Source organism: Meleagris gallopavo, chromosome 8, assembly GCF_905368555.1.
Source record: "Meleagris gallopavo chromosome 8, MGAL_WU_HG_1.1, whole genome shotgun sequence".
Lineage (NCBI taxonomy): Eukaryota > Metazoa > Chordata > Aves > Galliformes > Phasianidae > Meleagris > Meleagris gallopavo.
Window position 1 is genome coordinate 25,970,876 of NC_139411.1, and position 17,119 is coordinate 25,987,994.

Below are 17,119 nucleotides of genomic sequence, written 5' to 3' on the forward strand. Positions count from 1 at the left end.
TTACCTGAAGATGGGGATGTTGAGGTTATTCCCTGCAGCAATATAGGGTGCTTTGATGTTATGGCAGAAAAGTATGAATGTAAGGAGCAGGTAATCAATGTGAGATTTATGAACAGGCAAGAAAATAAGAGGCAAATTCATCTATGGAAGGGAGAGAAGAAAAACAAGACGACAGTTGATTAGAAATGTAGAATATTACTCCTTTTTAAAAATCCATTGTTGAGATTGCTATCATATTATTAGAAGAGATGGTATTTTTCAGTTGCCAGCATTCAGTTTACTTCTGGTTTTCATTCAGCTGTGGTAATGCCAACACTTTTCTGAATTGTATTTCGATGGACCGCAGTTTTCAGTTGTGTGCTTGTGAGAAACAATGACTGATAATCTTCAAACTCACAGCACTGATACAGCAATTAATAAGTTTAAAGGGGCCATTGTCCAAGTGTTGCTATTTCTTTTCATAAGACATCAACAAAAAGAACCTAATATTGGGGTTCTTAAAAACTGTAATCAAAAGGTTAAAAAAAAAATATTGGCAACAGTTTTTTTTCTCTCTTCCATTTATCTAATGTATCTTTGTAGAAACAAATCCTGCAAAGAAAGAGTCAATTCATTTGAGTGTAAACAAAACAGCAGTTTTAGGTGGTGCTTTTAATCAACTTCAGAAACAATTTAAAGCCCAGCAACAATTTGACAGCACAGAAGGCTCTTGATTTCTTAATTGTTTTCTACTCCAAATTAAGGCAAGAGTAATTCGGAAAATCCTAAACATACCTACTAATTTAGTACTGTTTGTCCAGGCATAGAAAAAGAAATTATCCTGGATGGAGGTTATAAGATAATCAGTTTTATAGTTAAAATTTGATCCTGAAGCAAAGACAAAACCAGAGCTGACATAGTATTTAAGGTTACACAATTCTGTCACACAGACTTAGCAGAACCCTTCTGAGAACAGAAAGTGCTATAAATGTAAACACCAACAGAAATGAAACTCCATCAAAAATCTGCCTAAACACTTTCCCATCCCCCTTACCTCCGTTGCTGCTTTGACCATTTCTATTTGACCTCTGTGAACCTGAATATTCCAGAAAAAGCTGTTAAATAACTTCAGTAACACCCAACCAGTCAACCTGAAGAAAAGAACAAACATAATTCAAAGACTTTCACTCATTGCTACCTTTATTTTTACACTGCTTCCATATGACTGAAGATAAAGCCAAACAATTTCATTATTTCACACTCAAACAAACTCACTGTGAAATCAAGTTGCTTAACAAGTCTTCACCTATCAACTAAAGCTGTGATTAGTTACTACATTTGTGTCATAATTACAAAAGGCTGAAAAGTTGCAGCAACCACAGAGGCTGTTCAAATTGCAGAGACTGCTTAACATATGGGGCAAGTTAAGAGGTCCTACAATTAATGGCAATAACTAAGCTGGTGGATAAGCACATTAGGTGACAGCATGCATCTCATTTTGTGGCAAAACAATATTCAACTTTATTATAAAAGTAGACATCACAGTAGAATATTATATGTAAGATAAGACTAAAATGCTGATAACTACAAGCTATAATATTCAATGGGTTACCAGAAAAACATTGGTGTAAAGCACTAGAACCAAGCCTAGCTTCAGGAAAAAAAAAGTTTGTATTTAATTATGTAATTAGGTTTATCCCTTGAAAAAATAGAGGGCTTTTGCTGCACCTGAAAATGAAGAATATCTACCCTTTCTCTAGTTAACATCAGAAAAGTTGTTTTTATGAATAATGTCTTATTATTTATGAATAATTATTCATTATTTATGAATAATACATTATAAGCTCTGCTGGTACTACACAGAGAGAGGCTCTCTCTTTTGTTCTTCTACCCATCGACAATACTGATGAGCCATTTTCATTACCTGATTAAAGCCGGTGACACATTTGCTACCATTTCCTGAAGAATTTTCCTAGCTTTTTTTTTCACTTTGTTGATAGCTTTAGGATCCACCTGAGCAAAGCTACCTGGAACACTTGGCTCAGAAGCTTCATCTACGATGGCCTTCTGTACCCTAACATTAAAGAAGTAAAATTTATGAGACAGTTGTGCAACAGAAGAGTTCGAGACAGACAACAACTACTGGAAATGAGCTACTTCAGCAATAATTCACAATCATAAAAGAAGAACCACACCAAAGACTTGTGTACTCCAAATTCTCTACCTAATTACCTCTAATTCAATACCAGTAAGCTCCAATTGGAAAGGGGGGGATGACAGATATATGCCATCAAATTTGACCACAAAAAATAGTATGTCCACACTTCATAGGTACCCACACTAACTGATCATTGACTTTTAGAAAGGGTTAACAAGGTTAAAAGTGCAAAAGAACACATGAAATCTCCTCTTTGGTGGACTTTGCTTTTTCTGACAATTTCACTGACCTCATCACAGATTTATGTAGTTGCAGTTTTCTACTTCTACAATATCTTTCCCTTTGAATTCTCAGTTTCTTATAAAAAAATATTACACAGTCTGCTTTCTCCATTTAGAACACATACATGAGCAATTACATGGGCTAGTACACAATAACTGTGGCACAAGGTAGCCTGCTTTGTTTTTCAAAACCAACATTATCATCTTCAGATGGGTCTTGAACATTAAAAATTCAAGAGTACAGAATGTTAATGCAGATGGTGTGTAGCCTCCAATAAAACTAGACATGAGGAGAGGCATGAGGCTCAGTTTTCCTGTGTCCACAGAAAATGGATACCTTAATAGCAAGCTGATCAAAGGCTCAACACAGCACTTGAAATGCAGTATGAGACAGAAAACAAGCTCCACAAAGTAAAGAGCAGGAATTTCATCACTACAGTCTTTTTCCAGTTTTGCCTCACACTGCCATCATACTAGGGGACTCTGAAATTACACTTTCCCACTCTTTCTGAAGGACTGGTAATTTTTGATAGCAGCAGTATAGCTGCAAGTAATAGTGATTTACTTGAATTATATAAACAGAAGTCTGAAGCATTTCCACATAGCAGTTTATTTTTCTGTGTACTGAGTCTGCTGTCTGCCCATAATGCATTGTTTATTTTGAGATTAAGAATTATAAATCTCCTCCTATTATTCAAACAGAAACTGCAAGCTACAGTTCCGAAGTGCTGTGCTAAAGAGATTGTATCTTCTGATATTTTAAATAGACTAGTTTTCAAAGCCTGCAGTTTCCAAATTCTGACACATTATCATATGATTTAAGTCATACAAAAAGCAGTTTATTTTGCATCAACTTACCTACTGCTATTCAGCACATTTTCTGTCAGGTTCTTGGCAAACATTCCCTTATGAGCATCCCTCTCTAGCACAAAAAGAACATAACAAAGTCGTCTTGCAAGCCACCCTCTGTACCTACAAAACATGAAGCATGTTTGAGTGTCACTCTCATAAAAAAGAGCTTTAAAAATGCCTAAAAAAGTACCACTTAAGAAGCAAAAGCAGTGAAGTTCTTTGAAGATCTACTTAAAAACTTCTGTATTCTCTGTACCTTAGATCTTGGCCAGCTGAGCATCTAGTATTGTGCAATACTCTTTCATTACCTTGCACATGTGGAAAGATTTGAAGCTTACTTGCACTTCACTGCTGAAAGATCTCCACGAACACAGAACATAAAATTGTGAGAAGCTGTTAATTTGAGAAAGAAGCAGGTTGCTGAGGTCAGGTACAAAGTCTGGAGCACAATTGACAGAGCCTGGGCTTTTCTATCATCTGTCTGTACCAAGTGATATAGAAAGCACCGCTGAGGACACAGCAGAATGGCAACATGGGAAGAGATGCACTGCATAAGGCATAAGAAACTACTGAAGCATTCAAAGCCTATCCTTTTTCTCCACTTGTGTTTACAAGAACTCTGTTCTTAGGGCTGGCAGTGCAATGTAATGTGCTGCTCCAGTGGTTGACCCAGTCACAGACAGAAATGCTGCAGGTAGCTACTGCACTGCCATGCCACTAAGGTCTCACCTGCCTGCAGTCACCCCAGCTGCTAATGCTGGCAGTTCAACTTCCCTACCACCTCTCAGTGTGTTTTATCCGTATTGCAAACAGCTATAAAAGATTAGAAGAAAACTGTATATTGCAGAACACCCAGCAGTCTGAGCACGCATGCCAATCCTACTGTAATTAGGATGACTGTACATGCACAAGCAATCCACACTGCCGCCTAACAGTTATACAAATATTCAGACTGTCTCAAAGGACCAAGAATTTTGCTAACCACACTGTCAGGGAAGTAGACTGCTGACACTGTTCTAATTGCTCTTCCATTTTCCCCTTCCCATCTGAGTCTGACAGCTCTATCAATTTTTCTAAAAAGTAAAGTGAAAGAGGTATGCTTCTTTCTGACAAAAGTTTTGGTAACTAAAACAAATTGCAAAAGCCCCAACTATTGGAGGGATCTGCCAAGACATAAAGGCTCCTATACTCATTTTAAAGTTTAGACACAATGTAGAATAATTAGAAAACCTGTTTTCCAATCATAACCTGTAATGACAGGAGAAACAACTCAGAGCAAATCCCGTCAAGATACATTATTTTGAATAGAACCTGGTTCCAAATTACAGAACTGACACAATCACATCTCAGAAAAAGGATGCTGGTGATGTTTCAATAAGCAGCCTAAGACCAAGAAACTGTTACTGTCTAATCCCAGGGACCTCAGAACTTCATTAAAATAATCAATTTTCAGACTAATGACATTCTAAGCTAGAGGCATTATTTCAGAATAATACTTAACTCACATTTTCTTGCTCTTAGATTTCTAACTTAAGAAATTTTCAAAATCATTCAAGGATGAGACTTTGGAAACTAATCTTAAAAAAGTTAAACCTCATCTGAGTTACTTTTCTGTATTCTAAACTACAAACAACTCTTAAAAAAAATAATTAATTCAGAATCGAAGAAAGAACAGTCTCAAACATTAGCTTCCTGCCTCTCAAGCACAGCACAATACTGCCTTTCTTCCACTCAGACACTTGGGCTCATTTCTTTCAGGCTGCTGGCCTCTCTTTGTTTGCTCTGACTCCACAGCAAACACTGCAGAATCTGCTTATGCTAATGATTACTGTAAAAACTACAGCAAGCATTATTAACTTTCCAAAGAACAACATTAAAATTTTTGTGTAGTTCCAGCAACTTCATCCCAGAACAGAAGACATATTTCACATAGCAGAAATATACAAAACCTTGCTTAGGTCACATACACCACCCTTCAGAAGCTACACACTACCACAGTCTAGCAAAACATTTTCAGATTTAACTATCATTAGTAATAGTAGTCAAAGCCTAAATTGTGAGCCAGACTTGCTCATTATATTAAAATGCTGCCTGAAGTCATTCTTCAGTGTGGGAACCAAAAAAAGCTCCTCCCAGCATTATGCTACAGATGCTGCACTGAAGGGAAAAAAGGTTTGTACATCCCTTGTGTTTTGTGAAATAGGTATGACCTTTACACTCTTTGCCTATTACCCCAAAGGACTTTGTTCAAATGCACACAGCCAGATTTTACAAGTATAGACCTTTCCTGAAGCCAGCGTCAGGTCCTGTATTTCAGAACAACATGTATTCACTCAGTCTGGACTAACCCAAAGATCAGAACACACTGAATTCCAAAAGTAAAAGAAAGACTTGTTACATTACCTGGTGTGTGTTTCATTGATATATATGACATTACGTAGACCCAAAGAAGGAATACTAGCATTGAAGAAGTTATCCTGAAAAACCAAGGAAAAGAAGATTGCATGACTATTTCCCTTTGTAAAAATGGTTGTGTTTTCACATTCCTAATAATAATACTGCAATGTTTTCACCTCTATTACAATCAAAAGTCAAAACAGAGAAGTGCTGAACTTGCTTGCAAAATATACATAAAATGTTTTGAAATGGAAATAAAAATCCAGAAAGCCACCATTCCCAGTTCCAGTACTTTCAATGTAGTCCCTAGGTTTTACTGCATACAGAAAAAAAGAAACGTGTTTTGGTTTGCTTTCTTCAAGCCATAATTTTTTACTAGTTTCTGATGTAACACAAATCAGACTTACCTGACTTCTGCTGCAAAATTGGCAGTGGGTCTGATCCATTGCTACTTTATTACTGGTGACCATCTCTCTTCTTTGTTATCTTGTTTTTGCCTTTCTTGAAATGCACATTTGCAGTGGTTTTATCTATTTCCTCTTGGCAATGCACCGGTTTTATAATTAAACATTATTTGGACAGAAAGAAACTAATCTTTTGGACAAGATTCTTACTTGGAAGGTGAAAGCTCAGGTCTGCCTGCCAGGGAATATTTGTTTATCCAAAGTGGAACTATTCCCAAACTCATCCCAGCACAGCTGATAGTCTGGCATCTAGAGTCCTTATGTGGATTAAGTTTGTTGTTCGGGCAGAGCAGGAGTGTGAAGGTGATTTGCCATGTAAGCATGGATATCCTCACCCTTGGGCAGCTGTTACGTGATGCCTGATATGCGGTCCAGCTGGATGCCACAGGCTGCCCGTCAAAAGGCTCATGGTTCTACTGATGGGACTTAATGAATCTCTGGCCCAAACAAGAGTTCTGTATTATAACAAGCCCTGATTTGTATTTTGTTTAGAAAACACCATTTGCCAAACACTGAAATATATGAGTGTTCTATGCTACCTGCAAATCAGTTGCACAATACGATGGGAGCAAATGCTCTTTGGCTATATCTTAAAACACTCCTGCACAGGGCAAATAACCTATAAATCATAACTTCAGGCACTTAAAAGGAAACTTTAAATTAATTTCACTTTCTTATAACATGCACTTATAATGTTGTGTGGCTCTTAAAGTTACATGAAACATTCAGGCAAAAAAGGTGCAATGATTTGTTCTTAGTCTCCCAAAAAATACTTAACAAATCCAAGGGAATAACAGAGAATGTGAGTCCATTCCAGTGCTCTGCCCATTAGGTTCCAAAGTCGCTCTGTGAAATTCACCCTCCAGGTGCAATGTCACATTTCAGCTTTTCCTCACTTAGCTCTGCCCTGATCCTATGTCAGGTAGAAAATGTTCTGGGAGACAAAACAAGCTCACACCATCCCTCCCTGCAGCACCAGGGAAAAGCTCAGCTGCTACACCACCTCCTATCCTTCCCCCCTGAGCCCCATCCCACACCTCTTAACTTCGACTGCTTGTAGCACTGATCAATATCACTCTTCAGTGAGAGAATTTCATTTAGGTAAGGCAGAAAACTAAGACAGCCAGAATAAATAAATAAATAGAGCAGTTTTCTACCAGGTTAGTAAAATTAATCAGCCACAAAACAGCAGGAAGAATGTACAAGGGAAAAGTCAGCTCTGCCACTTAAAGAACCAGCAAGGTGTTAGTCAGGCCCAATAAGCAATTCCCTTTCTGAAGGGAATTAACTAAATATAGTGAGAGTAAATGAAACATCTGGAGTCTAATGAGAGTTTGTTGCTGTCTGCATCAAGAACAGTAGCTTCTTCTTGTGGGAGAGCGCAATAAAGGACTCAATCAGATCCTGCCCCTTTCCTAAGTGAGATCTCAAGACAGGTAATTTCTCATTAAATAGACAAAATACAGAACAAGATTTCTCTTCTTTAAGTGGAATTCCCAAGTCAAGAGGAACAGCCTAATTACTAAATATAAAAAGGTCTAAGCTAAGGATTACTATAGTTTTTTACAAGTCAAAACACTTAAGTGTCTGTTCAAAGCAGCCCCAAGTCTAATTGCTTGTCTTGCTGACCATCTCACCCACACCCTTCACAGCAAATTTGGATTTCTATCTCACATTTGTTTAACACTGTAGCAGTTTTCCATTTGGCACAGTAATACAGTGAAATAACAATTTTTCCTTGGTTCAGGGAAAAGGCAAATTTTCATTTCAGCCCAGCCAACTATGAAGCTCAGTGCAGATGTAGGAGAGTGCAATTTAAAGCCTGCAGTGTACATATAGTCAAATTAGGTGATGAACTGGTCGCAAACTACATCAGGCCACTTATCATTTTACATCTTCTACTTAACAAAGCCTCCTCAGCACAGTTCAGCAAAGCTCACACTTTAAATCAGCTGCTGCAATGCCCTTAGAGCCATCAACTTCAGGCTGCTCCCAGCAGACAAATATTCCCACTATTGTAATCAGCTTGTGTTGCGAGGATGGCCAGGCAAGCCAAAAAGTACTTGGGTGCAGAAAACCAAGCTGTTTTCTCAAGCACAGGATTGATTTCTTCAGTTTTAAAGAGCAGTATGGTATCAAATGTTTCAATAGAAATAAGTGTACTAAAATTAAACCTTAGCACTTTCATAAGCACCAAATGTCAATTACTAACCTAGGCACATTTTTTCCATACAATTTCATAGTGCTAATTCTAAAGAGCTGCAGAGTTTGGGGCAAGAAGTAACTACTGGAAAGAAGAGACAAAATGTCACAACAGATCTGTGACAACCATTAATCCCGTAACAAAGAAAAAAATAAGCACAAGCAAAGTAGAAAAACTATATTCCTTTACAAATCAAGAACATTCTGACCTTAATTCTGAAGGTAAGAAACTACATTACACTTCAACTATGCATTATTGTCAAACATAATCCAGCTCATAATCTTCTTACCCGGCTCTGGGGAGTGCACACGTAGCAACATCGTCCCACAAATGGCCTTTTTCTGCTCAGAGTCTCCTTCCATTTTAAAGTGGCAGATCGGAAGAGAGTAGGCCTAGAGTTACACTCTCCCTGCAGAATAAAAGGAGACTATGTAAATATCCAGCAACGTATAAACAAACACTGGGTATTTGAAAACTTTTCATTAGAGGAGCTGCCAGACACATGCACACAAAACTTCCCCAAAAATTTATCTGTAACTAACACTTATTTTTCCAAGATTTTTCCTAAAGTTTATTCTATCATCTCCAAATGATGTCATTTTAAAAAATAAAAGCAAAACCAATGCGTTGTGCTTAGATATCTTAAGGACTGGAGCATTTGTTTATTTAAACATTTTGTGTGTCAGCAATAACTCTTGTGAGAAACAGCAAGAAAACTGACAACTGAGAAAAGGGGGAGAAGTTAACAGTAAATTACACACTTAACGTAAAGGTGCTTGTAATATCAGCAATCTATTTCAAGCTTTTAGTGGACAACACCCTGTAGAATTGCAATTTGAGTACGCACCAAACACAAACCCTGCTGACTCTGTAAGCTCTTCTTCAGCAGTTTTATTGAAAGCAATGTGGAAAAGGTACCACTGTGCCATTGTTAGGAGTAGATTACAGAACCGTAAATTCAGAAGAAATTATGTTTACAGAACACATTCTGTTTGTTAGGACTTAATGAATATATACTTAACTAGAAGTTTGACAAAGCCTGCATTAAAGACTACTGAATGTTTGTTTGCATGAGCATCAGGACCACCGCACTCAGATTTTCTAAATAAAATATTGTAAAGTTTTTAACAAAAAGGGAAGCCACTGAAACAAACCAAAACAGTACATTCTAGTGGAAGGCAAGTATGGTAGAACCAGTACCATAATCCAGCATTGGGCCAGAAACACAAATATAGATCATCATCTATCCAGCTAGAAAGCCAGCCCACTGAGAGACAACCAGAAAGTCAAAAGTAACACTGAAGATGACTGAGAACAAAAATAGGCATATGTGACATTTGGAAAGCAGTATGAATATGAAATTATTCCAAGGTTAACTCTTCTATCTGAAATTAATAAGCATCAAAATCATAAAGTTCCAATCAGTCCCTTCTCTATCACCCTCAGTAATGCTAATTCCCTGTCTCCATCACTGTAACAAAAATGTCTTCCTTCTGATGCTTCCAAGCCTGTCCAAACTTTCTTACTACCTTCTGACAACACCTCCACCCTATTGTTTTTGCTTGAGTTCATCCCTCTCTTACAGACCTCTCAGTTACTGCCACTTATCGGAGAATGGCTGGGTTGGAAAGGACCCAAGGATCATCACATTCCAACCCCCTCTGCTGCATGCAGGGCCACCAACCTCCAGATCAGGCATTAGACCAGGCTGCCCAGGGTCCCATCCAACCTGGGCTTGAACACCGCCAGGGATGGGGCATCCACAGCTCTCTGGGCAGCCTGTTCCAGCACCTCACCACTCTCTCAGAGCTTCCCCCTGACATCCAATCTAAACCTTCCCCCCTTAAGCTTGAAGCATTTGCTATTCCACATCTAGCTAGATACAAAATCCAGCCAATGAAACATTTGCCCTTTCCCTCAACTCTGATTATATCTTCAACCCTTCTTCCTTACCAAGTTCAAACTCCTCTTCAGAACAGAGCCAATTCCTCCTGACTTATGCTTCTATACAAATGAGCAGCACGTTCATCCCCATGTGGCTTTTTGCTTCAGCTGGCCCTCTCTGCTCACTCCCTGCTCAATCTCCTACAAATCCCAAGACTCACTCAACAGAGGACACAGACTTTTCATAGGTTCCTTATTTATACCCACCAAGTTTTCTCTGCTTACTGCACTGCATGATTAGCTCCAACTATAACAGTTACATTACCTTGCATCTTTAACCTCTTGGTCCTTTTCCCTTACACATTTAAAACAAGTACATCCAGCTCTCTGTATAACCTCCTGTTTGACATCAGTCCCTTACAAAATGTAATTCTGCATGTTTGCTACTACATAAAATGATGAATAATGTCACAACAGGACACTATAAGACTACAAATTGGGATTGATGTGAAGATTTTCTCTTCCAAGCAGTCATTAGTTGTTGGAGCAGCTTTGGATTGTTGGTTCTTCTTTACATTTCAAAGTTCAATTAAAACCAAAACCTGTATAATGCATAAGAGGTGGTATCTTCAAAATGAAAAAAAAAACAACACAACACAACCTGCCTTCAACTTGAATTAAAAAAAAAAAAAAAAGGTAAGATGACTAGCTACATTCAGTATTTTTACTTACCCATTCTTCATTGGAATGCTTACATCTACTGACACTGCACTCTGCTGAGGTGGATAAATAAGAAACATCAATTGTTCCAAGCGACAAAGCAGTTTCATCCATGACACACGAGTTAACAGAAGATCAGATGCTACAAAATAACAGATAAATATTTATATAAATACAAATACAGACAAATGTAAATATTTACATAAATATGTATACACACAATTTCAGTGACGGGTATTTAACAATAAATTAGCTAACAGCTATTCCTGCACTTTTCAGTAGAAGTTAAATACTGAGGAAGTTCATTTAAACTTCGCCTGATCGAAGCACATCAATCAGCTACCAGCTGATTTTCCTCCCTCTGCTGTTATTCCCAATGCAGATCAATGCAGTCTCTTCATGCTTTCCCACTGTTCTTCACTGTGTGACTTAAACCAGCTGCAAGGTTACACATTTCACTCACACTTTCAAAAGTTTACCATTCTCTTACACTACGTAACCTCGTCCTTTCATCATCTGCTTCCAGAAGACACCTATTACCTACACCAAATTTCACTTATGTTCTCTCCTAATCCCATCTCACAGTATATTTTATGTACCGGTCTAGCTGCAGTCAAACCAGTTTGCAAACTCCTCAGTTGAAGGAGTGCTCCACACATAAGCACGGCCCCACTTTCAGCATGCTGGTGCCATAAGTGACATTACACACCTGCCGGATTGAAACACTTTAAGAGTCTAAGCTAACTCAATTATTTTGAAATGGAAGTTTTATCTTTCCTATAATAAGCAAGGCAAACAATTCTCCCTCTCCAAACAAACAAAAAAAAAAGCAGGCCAAACAGAACAACTCAGCACACTGTACTGCTGATCTGCAAGTCAAGAAGCAGCGCAATGTGTAGACAAGAAGTGTCATTGAGAAAGGAATCCCAACGTTTCCAACCAGAAGAAGTATCAGGCAGCAGCTGTGCCCGCCCTGCAGCCATCCTTGTACCACAGCCAAGCTACACAGCAGTCCGGAGCGAGGTGTTCCGCAGGACCGAGGCCCAAGAACTCAGCATAGCACCCTGCCTCCCTGAGCACCTTCCCAGCAGGCACAAACCTCTCCCCCCACCTCCCCGTCCCACACGCAGCTCTCCATACAGCCGCAGCCCCGCACGTGTGCGTGTCGTTACAACCTGCGTGTCGTTACAACCTATGTGCGCAGGGAGTCCTCTTCCTCTCTGCTGGCTCCTTAGTTCTATTCGCCTCTTTCTTCACATCGCTGCTCAGGCAAACCAACACCTAAACTACGCGATAAATACAAAAAAGGGCTCACGAATATCTGAGCAGCGACAACGAAACACGTCCCCAAATTATGCTCAAGGTGACCTTGGCTGCACCTGCGCGGCCAGCAAGCGAACCAACGCAAATACACGATTATAGAAGCCGATCCGAGCGGCGGGAGCTCCATACGTACCTCCGACAAAATCCGCCCTTCCCAGCGCCCGCTCCGCTCACGCCGCCACCCGGCTGCAGCCCGCCATCCCCGAGACCGGCTATCAATAACACAGGGCGCTGAGCGTGGCACAGCCTGCGAGCAGCCGCACAAGGGGCCGGCCCCGAGCAGCGCCGAGCTCTCGCACCGCCGCCCGGCCTCCCCCGGCCCGCCAGCCGCAACTCCCCGTCCTCCCGCACCGCGCCAGTCGGTCCTTCTCAGCGCAACCCGCGCTCACGCTCCCGGCGGCACGCTCCGCGCCGGCTGCCGCCGCCGGCCCGCCCCCTCCTGCCCGCCCCCGCCCTGCCCTGCAGTGCCCCGCCGCCGGGGGCAGTACCGCGGAGCTCTCTGGCTGCAACCGCTGCCCCCTTGCCGGCGCCGGGCCTGACGCGACTTCCTGAGCGCCCGCCGCCATGCTGCGCGTTGCGCCCTGCTCAGCCCCTGCCGGCAGCGCCGAGCCTCGTCTCTCGAATAGGAGCTGCTGGAAATAAAACCCTTAAAGCAAACAAACCGAAAATCGTGTTCGTAGGGGTGTGCAGCAGCTCGGAGCTGTTGAAGTTAGAACCATTGCGGGAAATTCGGGATAGGTATCGATCCGTCTCCCCGGCCTTGCGGCACTGCCAGTTTGCCTTTCACTGAATACCAAAGTAAATGTTGATTGAGATTGCTGCATGCAAGCAAACATGGGATCATCGTATATTTTGTCTTTGGCGTTGCTGGGCTATTTAAAGTCGCTGGGGTGTAGGTTCGAGCTATGTGCCTTTAGGAAGGCTGCTGTCTGCATTGTTATTTATACGGAGCAGAACAGGTACAAAGTAACACATCGCATATTCTATTTACTTTATTTTTTAAATTAAGCCAGGGAGGGATTCTCTTTGAGCAGACCTCATTGCAGCCGTCCGGTATTTAAAAGGGGAACCAACTTTTTACAAGGATAAACAGTGATAGGATAAAGGAGAATGGTTTTAAGCTCAAGAAGGGAAGGTTTAGATTAGATGTAAGGGGGAAGTTCTTTACAGAGAAAGTGGTGAGGTGCTGGAACAGGCTGCCCTGAGAGACTGCAGCTGCGCCTTCCCGGGAGGTGTTCAAACCCAGGTTGGATGGGACCCTGGGCAGCCCGGTCCAGTGCCAGATCTGGAGGTTGGTGGCCCTGCCTGTGACAGGGGGGTTGGAATGCGATGATCCTTGGGGTGCCTTCCAACCCAAGCCATTCTATGATTCTGTGATTCTAGATGCCATTTTGACCTTACTACAAACAAGAACTACCCAAGCTTGTCACACTGAAAGTGCATGAGATTTGACAGAAACCCAAACTACATGCGTTCGTGAACTTCCCCATTTTCCTGTTTCTCCCATATCCAGGAGAATATTAAGTATTCTTTTCAAAACAAAAGACCTGATGCTTTCCTAAGTGCATTCTGCAGCTTATGGCCCAGAAGAGATTTAGGACCTCTTTAGCAAGCAAAGGTGCTCTGTTTGTTGTAAGGCAGGCTTTGGAGTTTACAACTGCTTTTCACATCACACTTTAATAATGTGATCTAGTGAAACACTCAGCTCTTGTAAGAAGATTGTATTTCTGCATAACATGCAGAGCAGTGCTTTTGAACAGCATACAGAAAAGCACCATTTCCTAAGATCTTGTATTTTGTATAGAGAAAGGACAGTCCTTAATTGTATTTCTTACAGCACATTCACATTCTGGAGTTTTCTCCCAGTTTTCTCATCATCTGAGCCAAGAATTCCAGATCTGATTAGTGTCTGTGTCAGTTCTCATGAAGGAGAGTCAGTTCAAACAGTGCCAGACACCCACTTCCAAGCTTTGGTCTTCCAAAGGTCGTGTTTTGTGGCCACTTGTGAATTGCCAGCCTCTCACTGACCAGCCTCATAACAAAGCGTTTGACTTCACACCAACTTTTTATGAGCTGCTTTAGTGGAAGTCAATGAGAAAGAAAGAGCAGAGTCTGCTTTTTGTTGTGTTTGTGAAAGCTAAATAAATTTGTAACTGCTTTGCAGCCCATACTGGGTCCTGTGGGGAGTTTGTCCTAGGCGGGAAAAGCACACATTGAAATAAGGAACGCTGAACAGTACTGAAAGGGAAATTCAGTGTTACGTTGCCTGTTTTTGTATCTGTTTTTGCATAAGGAGCTCATCAGAGTGGCAGGCAACATTCTGATGTAACCTGCAGCCCTCACCCTGATTGAAGCATCTTGGATGAGACCACGTGGTAATGGGAAAACCCGGAGCTGCGCCTGAGCAGGCAGAGATGATCTAAAAATCACATTGGAGGAAATGATTCAGCAACTGGATTGCAAGAAAACTGAGTGAGACAGAGATGGCAAGAAATACTGAGTTGAAGAAAATGCATTAAATGTAAAGGTTAAAATTCTAATTAGCATCATTTAATCATGTTATTGCTTCATTGCATTTGTATTTTTACTTGAGACTCTACTAATAGGTACTTTCCGTTATAAAGAACTGTTAGTATCACTTACACACAATTTTACCTTCTCTAGGTATAGAATTGCTTTCATTTTCTCCCCTTTTTCACAGTTTCCACTTGTCAAAATATGAGATCAAACAGTGCACTTAGTTTCAGCGTGCTGTAATGTAACTCAGAGTAAGCTCCCAGCCATGGAGAGTGAAGTGCTGGTCTGCATCACATCCCTACAAACAGATGGACTGAATACAGATCTTTTAACTTGTTGTTCCATTGCACACATCCTTTTACGTTGCAAAAATGGTTACTTGTTTGATGTAAGTAAAACAATACTGGTTTTATCATCATTTTACACTAGTTTGTAGAGCATATGCTAGTGTTTATGAGAAAGCTGTTTAGGGAGTTCTCTAGGCTGATTTGTAAAGAGTAGTAAATAGGTGCAGTGTTTTACTCACACATAGTGATTGTAATAATAAAAAAAAAATTGTTTCTGGTGTGATTTTAAAGCAGTGCTTTTGTTTTTCTAACCTTAGTAAATTCTTGGCTTATTGTAATATAAATCCAGAGATAGTTTTGTCACTCATCTGAAAAGGATAAAGAATTAGTGCAAAGCAGTTGCAGTTCAGCAAGATCCTTTTGCAGGATACACTTGTATAAATCCTCAGGCTTAGTGGTAAAATCTCATTCAGTATTCTGTGCTTGGTGCTGATGTTGTGTTGCCGTGGAATCAGGGAAACGGGGAAAAGATTGGAATGCCCTGAGGGAACAATCTTTGAGGGCTGTATGTGTGCCAGAAAACTTAAATACTACTAGGTGTCACTTCCATAAAACAGGGACCCTACCTGGCTTCCACTGAAGTTGATGTGGGCTTGCCTCTGATCTCAGTGGGAGCGGGAGCACGCCCGAGTTTTGCAGTGCATCTTTTTAAACTTCTTACACTGAGGTGTTTCTCTGCCAGTGAGGCCAGCGAGAGAATTTGCATTTGATGGCAAACCAGCAGACCCCTGGCACTCTGTGAATAAGCTGCAAACCACCTCGTGCATGGCAGCCTGCAAATGAGAACGAGCCGAAAGGGTTCATGTTTTGTCAATTAATGATCAGTTTTTCCTATGTTCACATTCCTCATGAAGCATCCAACGGAGCACAGCAAAGCACCTGTTTGCTGGAAGATGCTGGTAGGAGGTAGGTGTAGGGCAGAGGGAGCTGCTTTGTACATGGGGTCTACCCCTGCTCCGTGCTTCCAGCTCGCTTTCAGCGATTCCCATGATGTCACTCCTAGAGCGGAGACATCTTCACAAAAGAGTACACTGCATCCTCTTTAAAAAGAAACTTTCAGCCCAGGGAATGCTACAGAAGTTAGGAAACCAAAAACTGCATGAGGAGGGAGAACAGATACAGACAAAGATCCTTTGTTTGCAGTGACCGAGCTTGACCTCATGTGACTGTGAACAATAATGAATATGCAATTTGGCAGTCACAGGACTCAGTGTCAGCAGCATTTTCTTTGGTATAAAATATACTGAGAGCATTTGAGACTGCCAAATGGCTATGAAATAGACTGATAAGAGTGTACGTAGAAATGGCTTGGCTATACTTTATATCTCCTTTCAAGACAAATGATTTCTTCTCATCTATTTTATCTCCCTTATCTTGAGAACCAGTACAAAATTCATTAAGAGTACAGTGACTGTCTCCTGTGTAATACAGCACATTGTGTTTCTGTAATTTCTTCTCATTCAAATATCATATTTGCTACTTGAAAAGATAAAGGCGTTTCAGCCCAAGGTGCTCCCTGCTTTTCCCTTGATTTTGTAACTCATGTCATTACAAAAATGGTTTTTGTTCTAACAGAAAGCCTTGTTGGATTAAAACCAGTATAACTAAGTTTTAAACTTACAGACAACATAGCACCATTCATTTATCAAGCAATAACACACATACTTGTATTACATACAGATCAGAAAATCTTAAGTATCCAAATGAATTTGCCAGCATTTTTAATTTATGGATGCTAAGTGGCAGAATTTGGAATAAGATTCTCCTCCTTCCCCCCAGACCTTAAGCAGCTTTCTAGCAAAACAGTGCAAACTTTCCTGTACTTATGATGAATAAGGGGTACATTTTTTAAAAAGTAGTTCAGTTCTGTTTTTGTTTGTTGAGAATATTTGCAAAGTTGATTGTATTTAAGAGTTGACTTTATCTGAAAAACAACAAAAATGAAACACTAATTTATTATATATTGGCCCTAAATACTGTGGGATTAATAAAAA

General features: G+C 40.5%; 1 protein-coding gene across 8 annotated transcripts in view; it reads right to left on the reverse strand.

Annotated features, from left to right (window-relative positions):
• The window catches only part of GPAM (glycerol-3-phosphate acyltransferase, mitochondrial), a 30,630-nt gene extending 17,767 nt beyond the window's left edge, over positions 1 to 12,863 (reverse strand). For 2 of the 8 annotated variants that reach the window (XM_010714765.3, XM_003208170.4), the window contains exons 1-8: positions 12,395 to 12,718; positions 10,951 to 11,080; positions 8,624 to 8,743; positions 5,674 to 5,747; positions 3,277 to 3,390; positions 1,904 to 2,053; positions 1,034 to 1,130; positions 5 to 141 (exon numbers count right to left, since the gene is read on the reverse strand). In XM_010714765.3, the coding sequence (XP_010713067.1) occupies positions 5 to 141; positions 1,034 to 1,130; positions 1,904 to 2,053; positions 3,277 to 3,390; positions 5,674 to 5,747; positions 8,624 to 8,743; positions 10,951 to 11,052 (794 nt within the window). In that variant the 5' untranslated portion in view covers positions 11,053 to 11,080; positions 12,395 to 12,718. Of the gene's footprint in view, positions 1 to 4; positions 142 to 1,033; positions 1,131 to 1,903; positions 2,054 to 3,276; positions 3,391 to 5,673; positions 5,748 to 8,623; positions 8,744 to 10,950; positions 11,081 to 12,130; positions 12,225 to 12,394; positions 12,719 to 12,749 lie in introns of those variants that run through there. The other 6 variants (XM_010714764.3, XM_010714763.3, XM_085229254.1 and 3 more) reach the window with 6 other exon arrangements.
• Between the last annotated feature and the right edge of the window lie 4,256 nt (positions 12,864 to 17,119).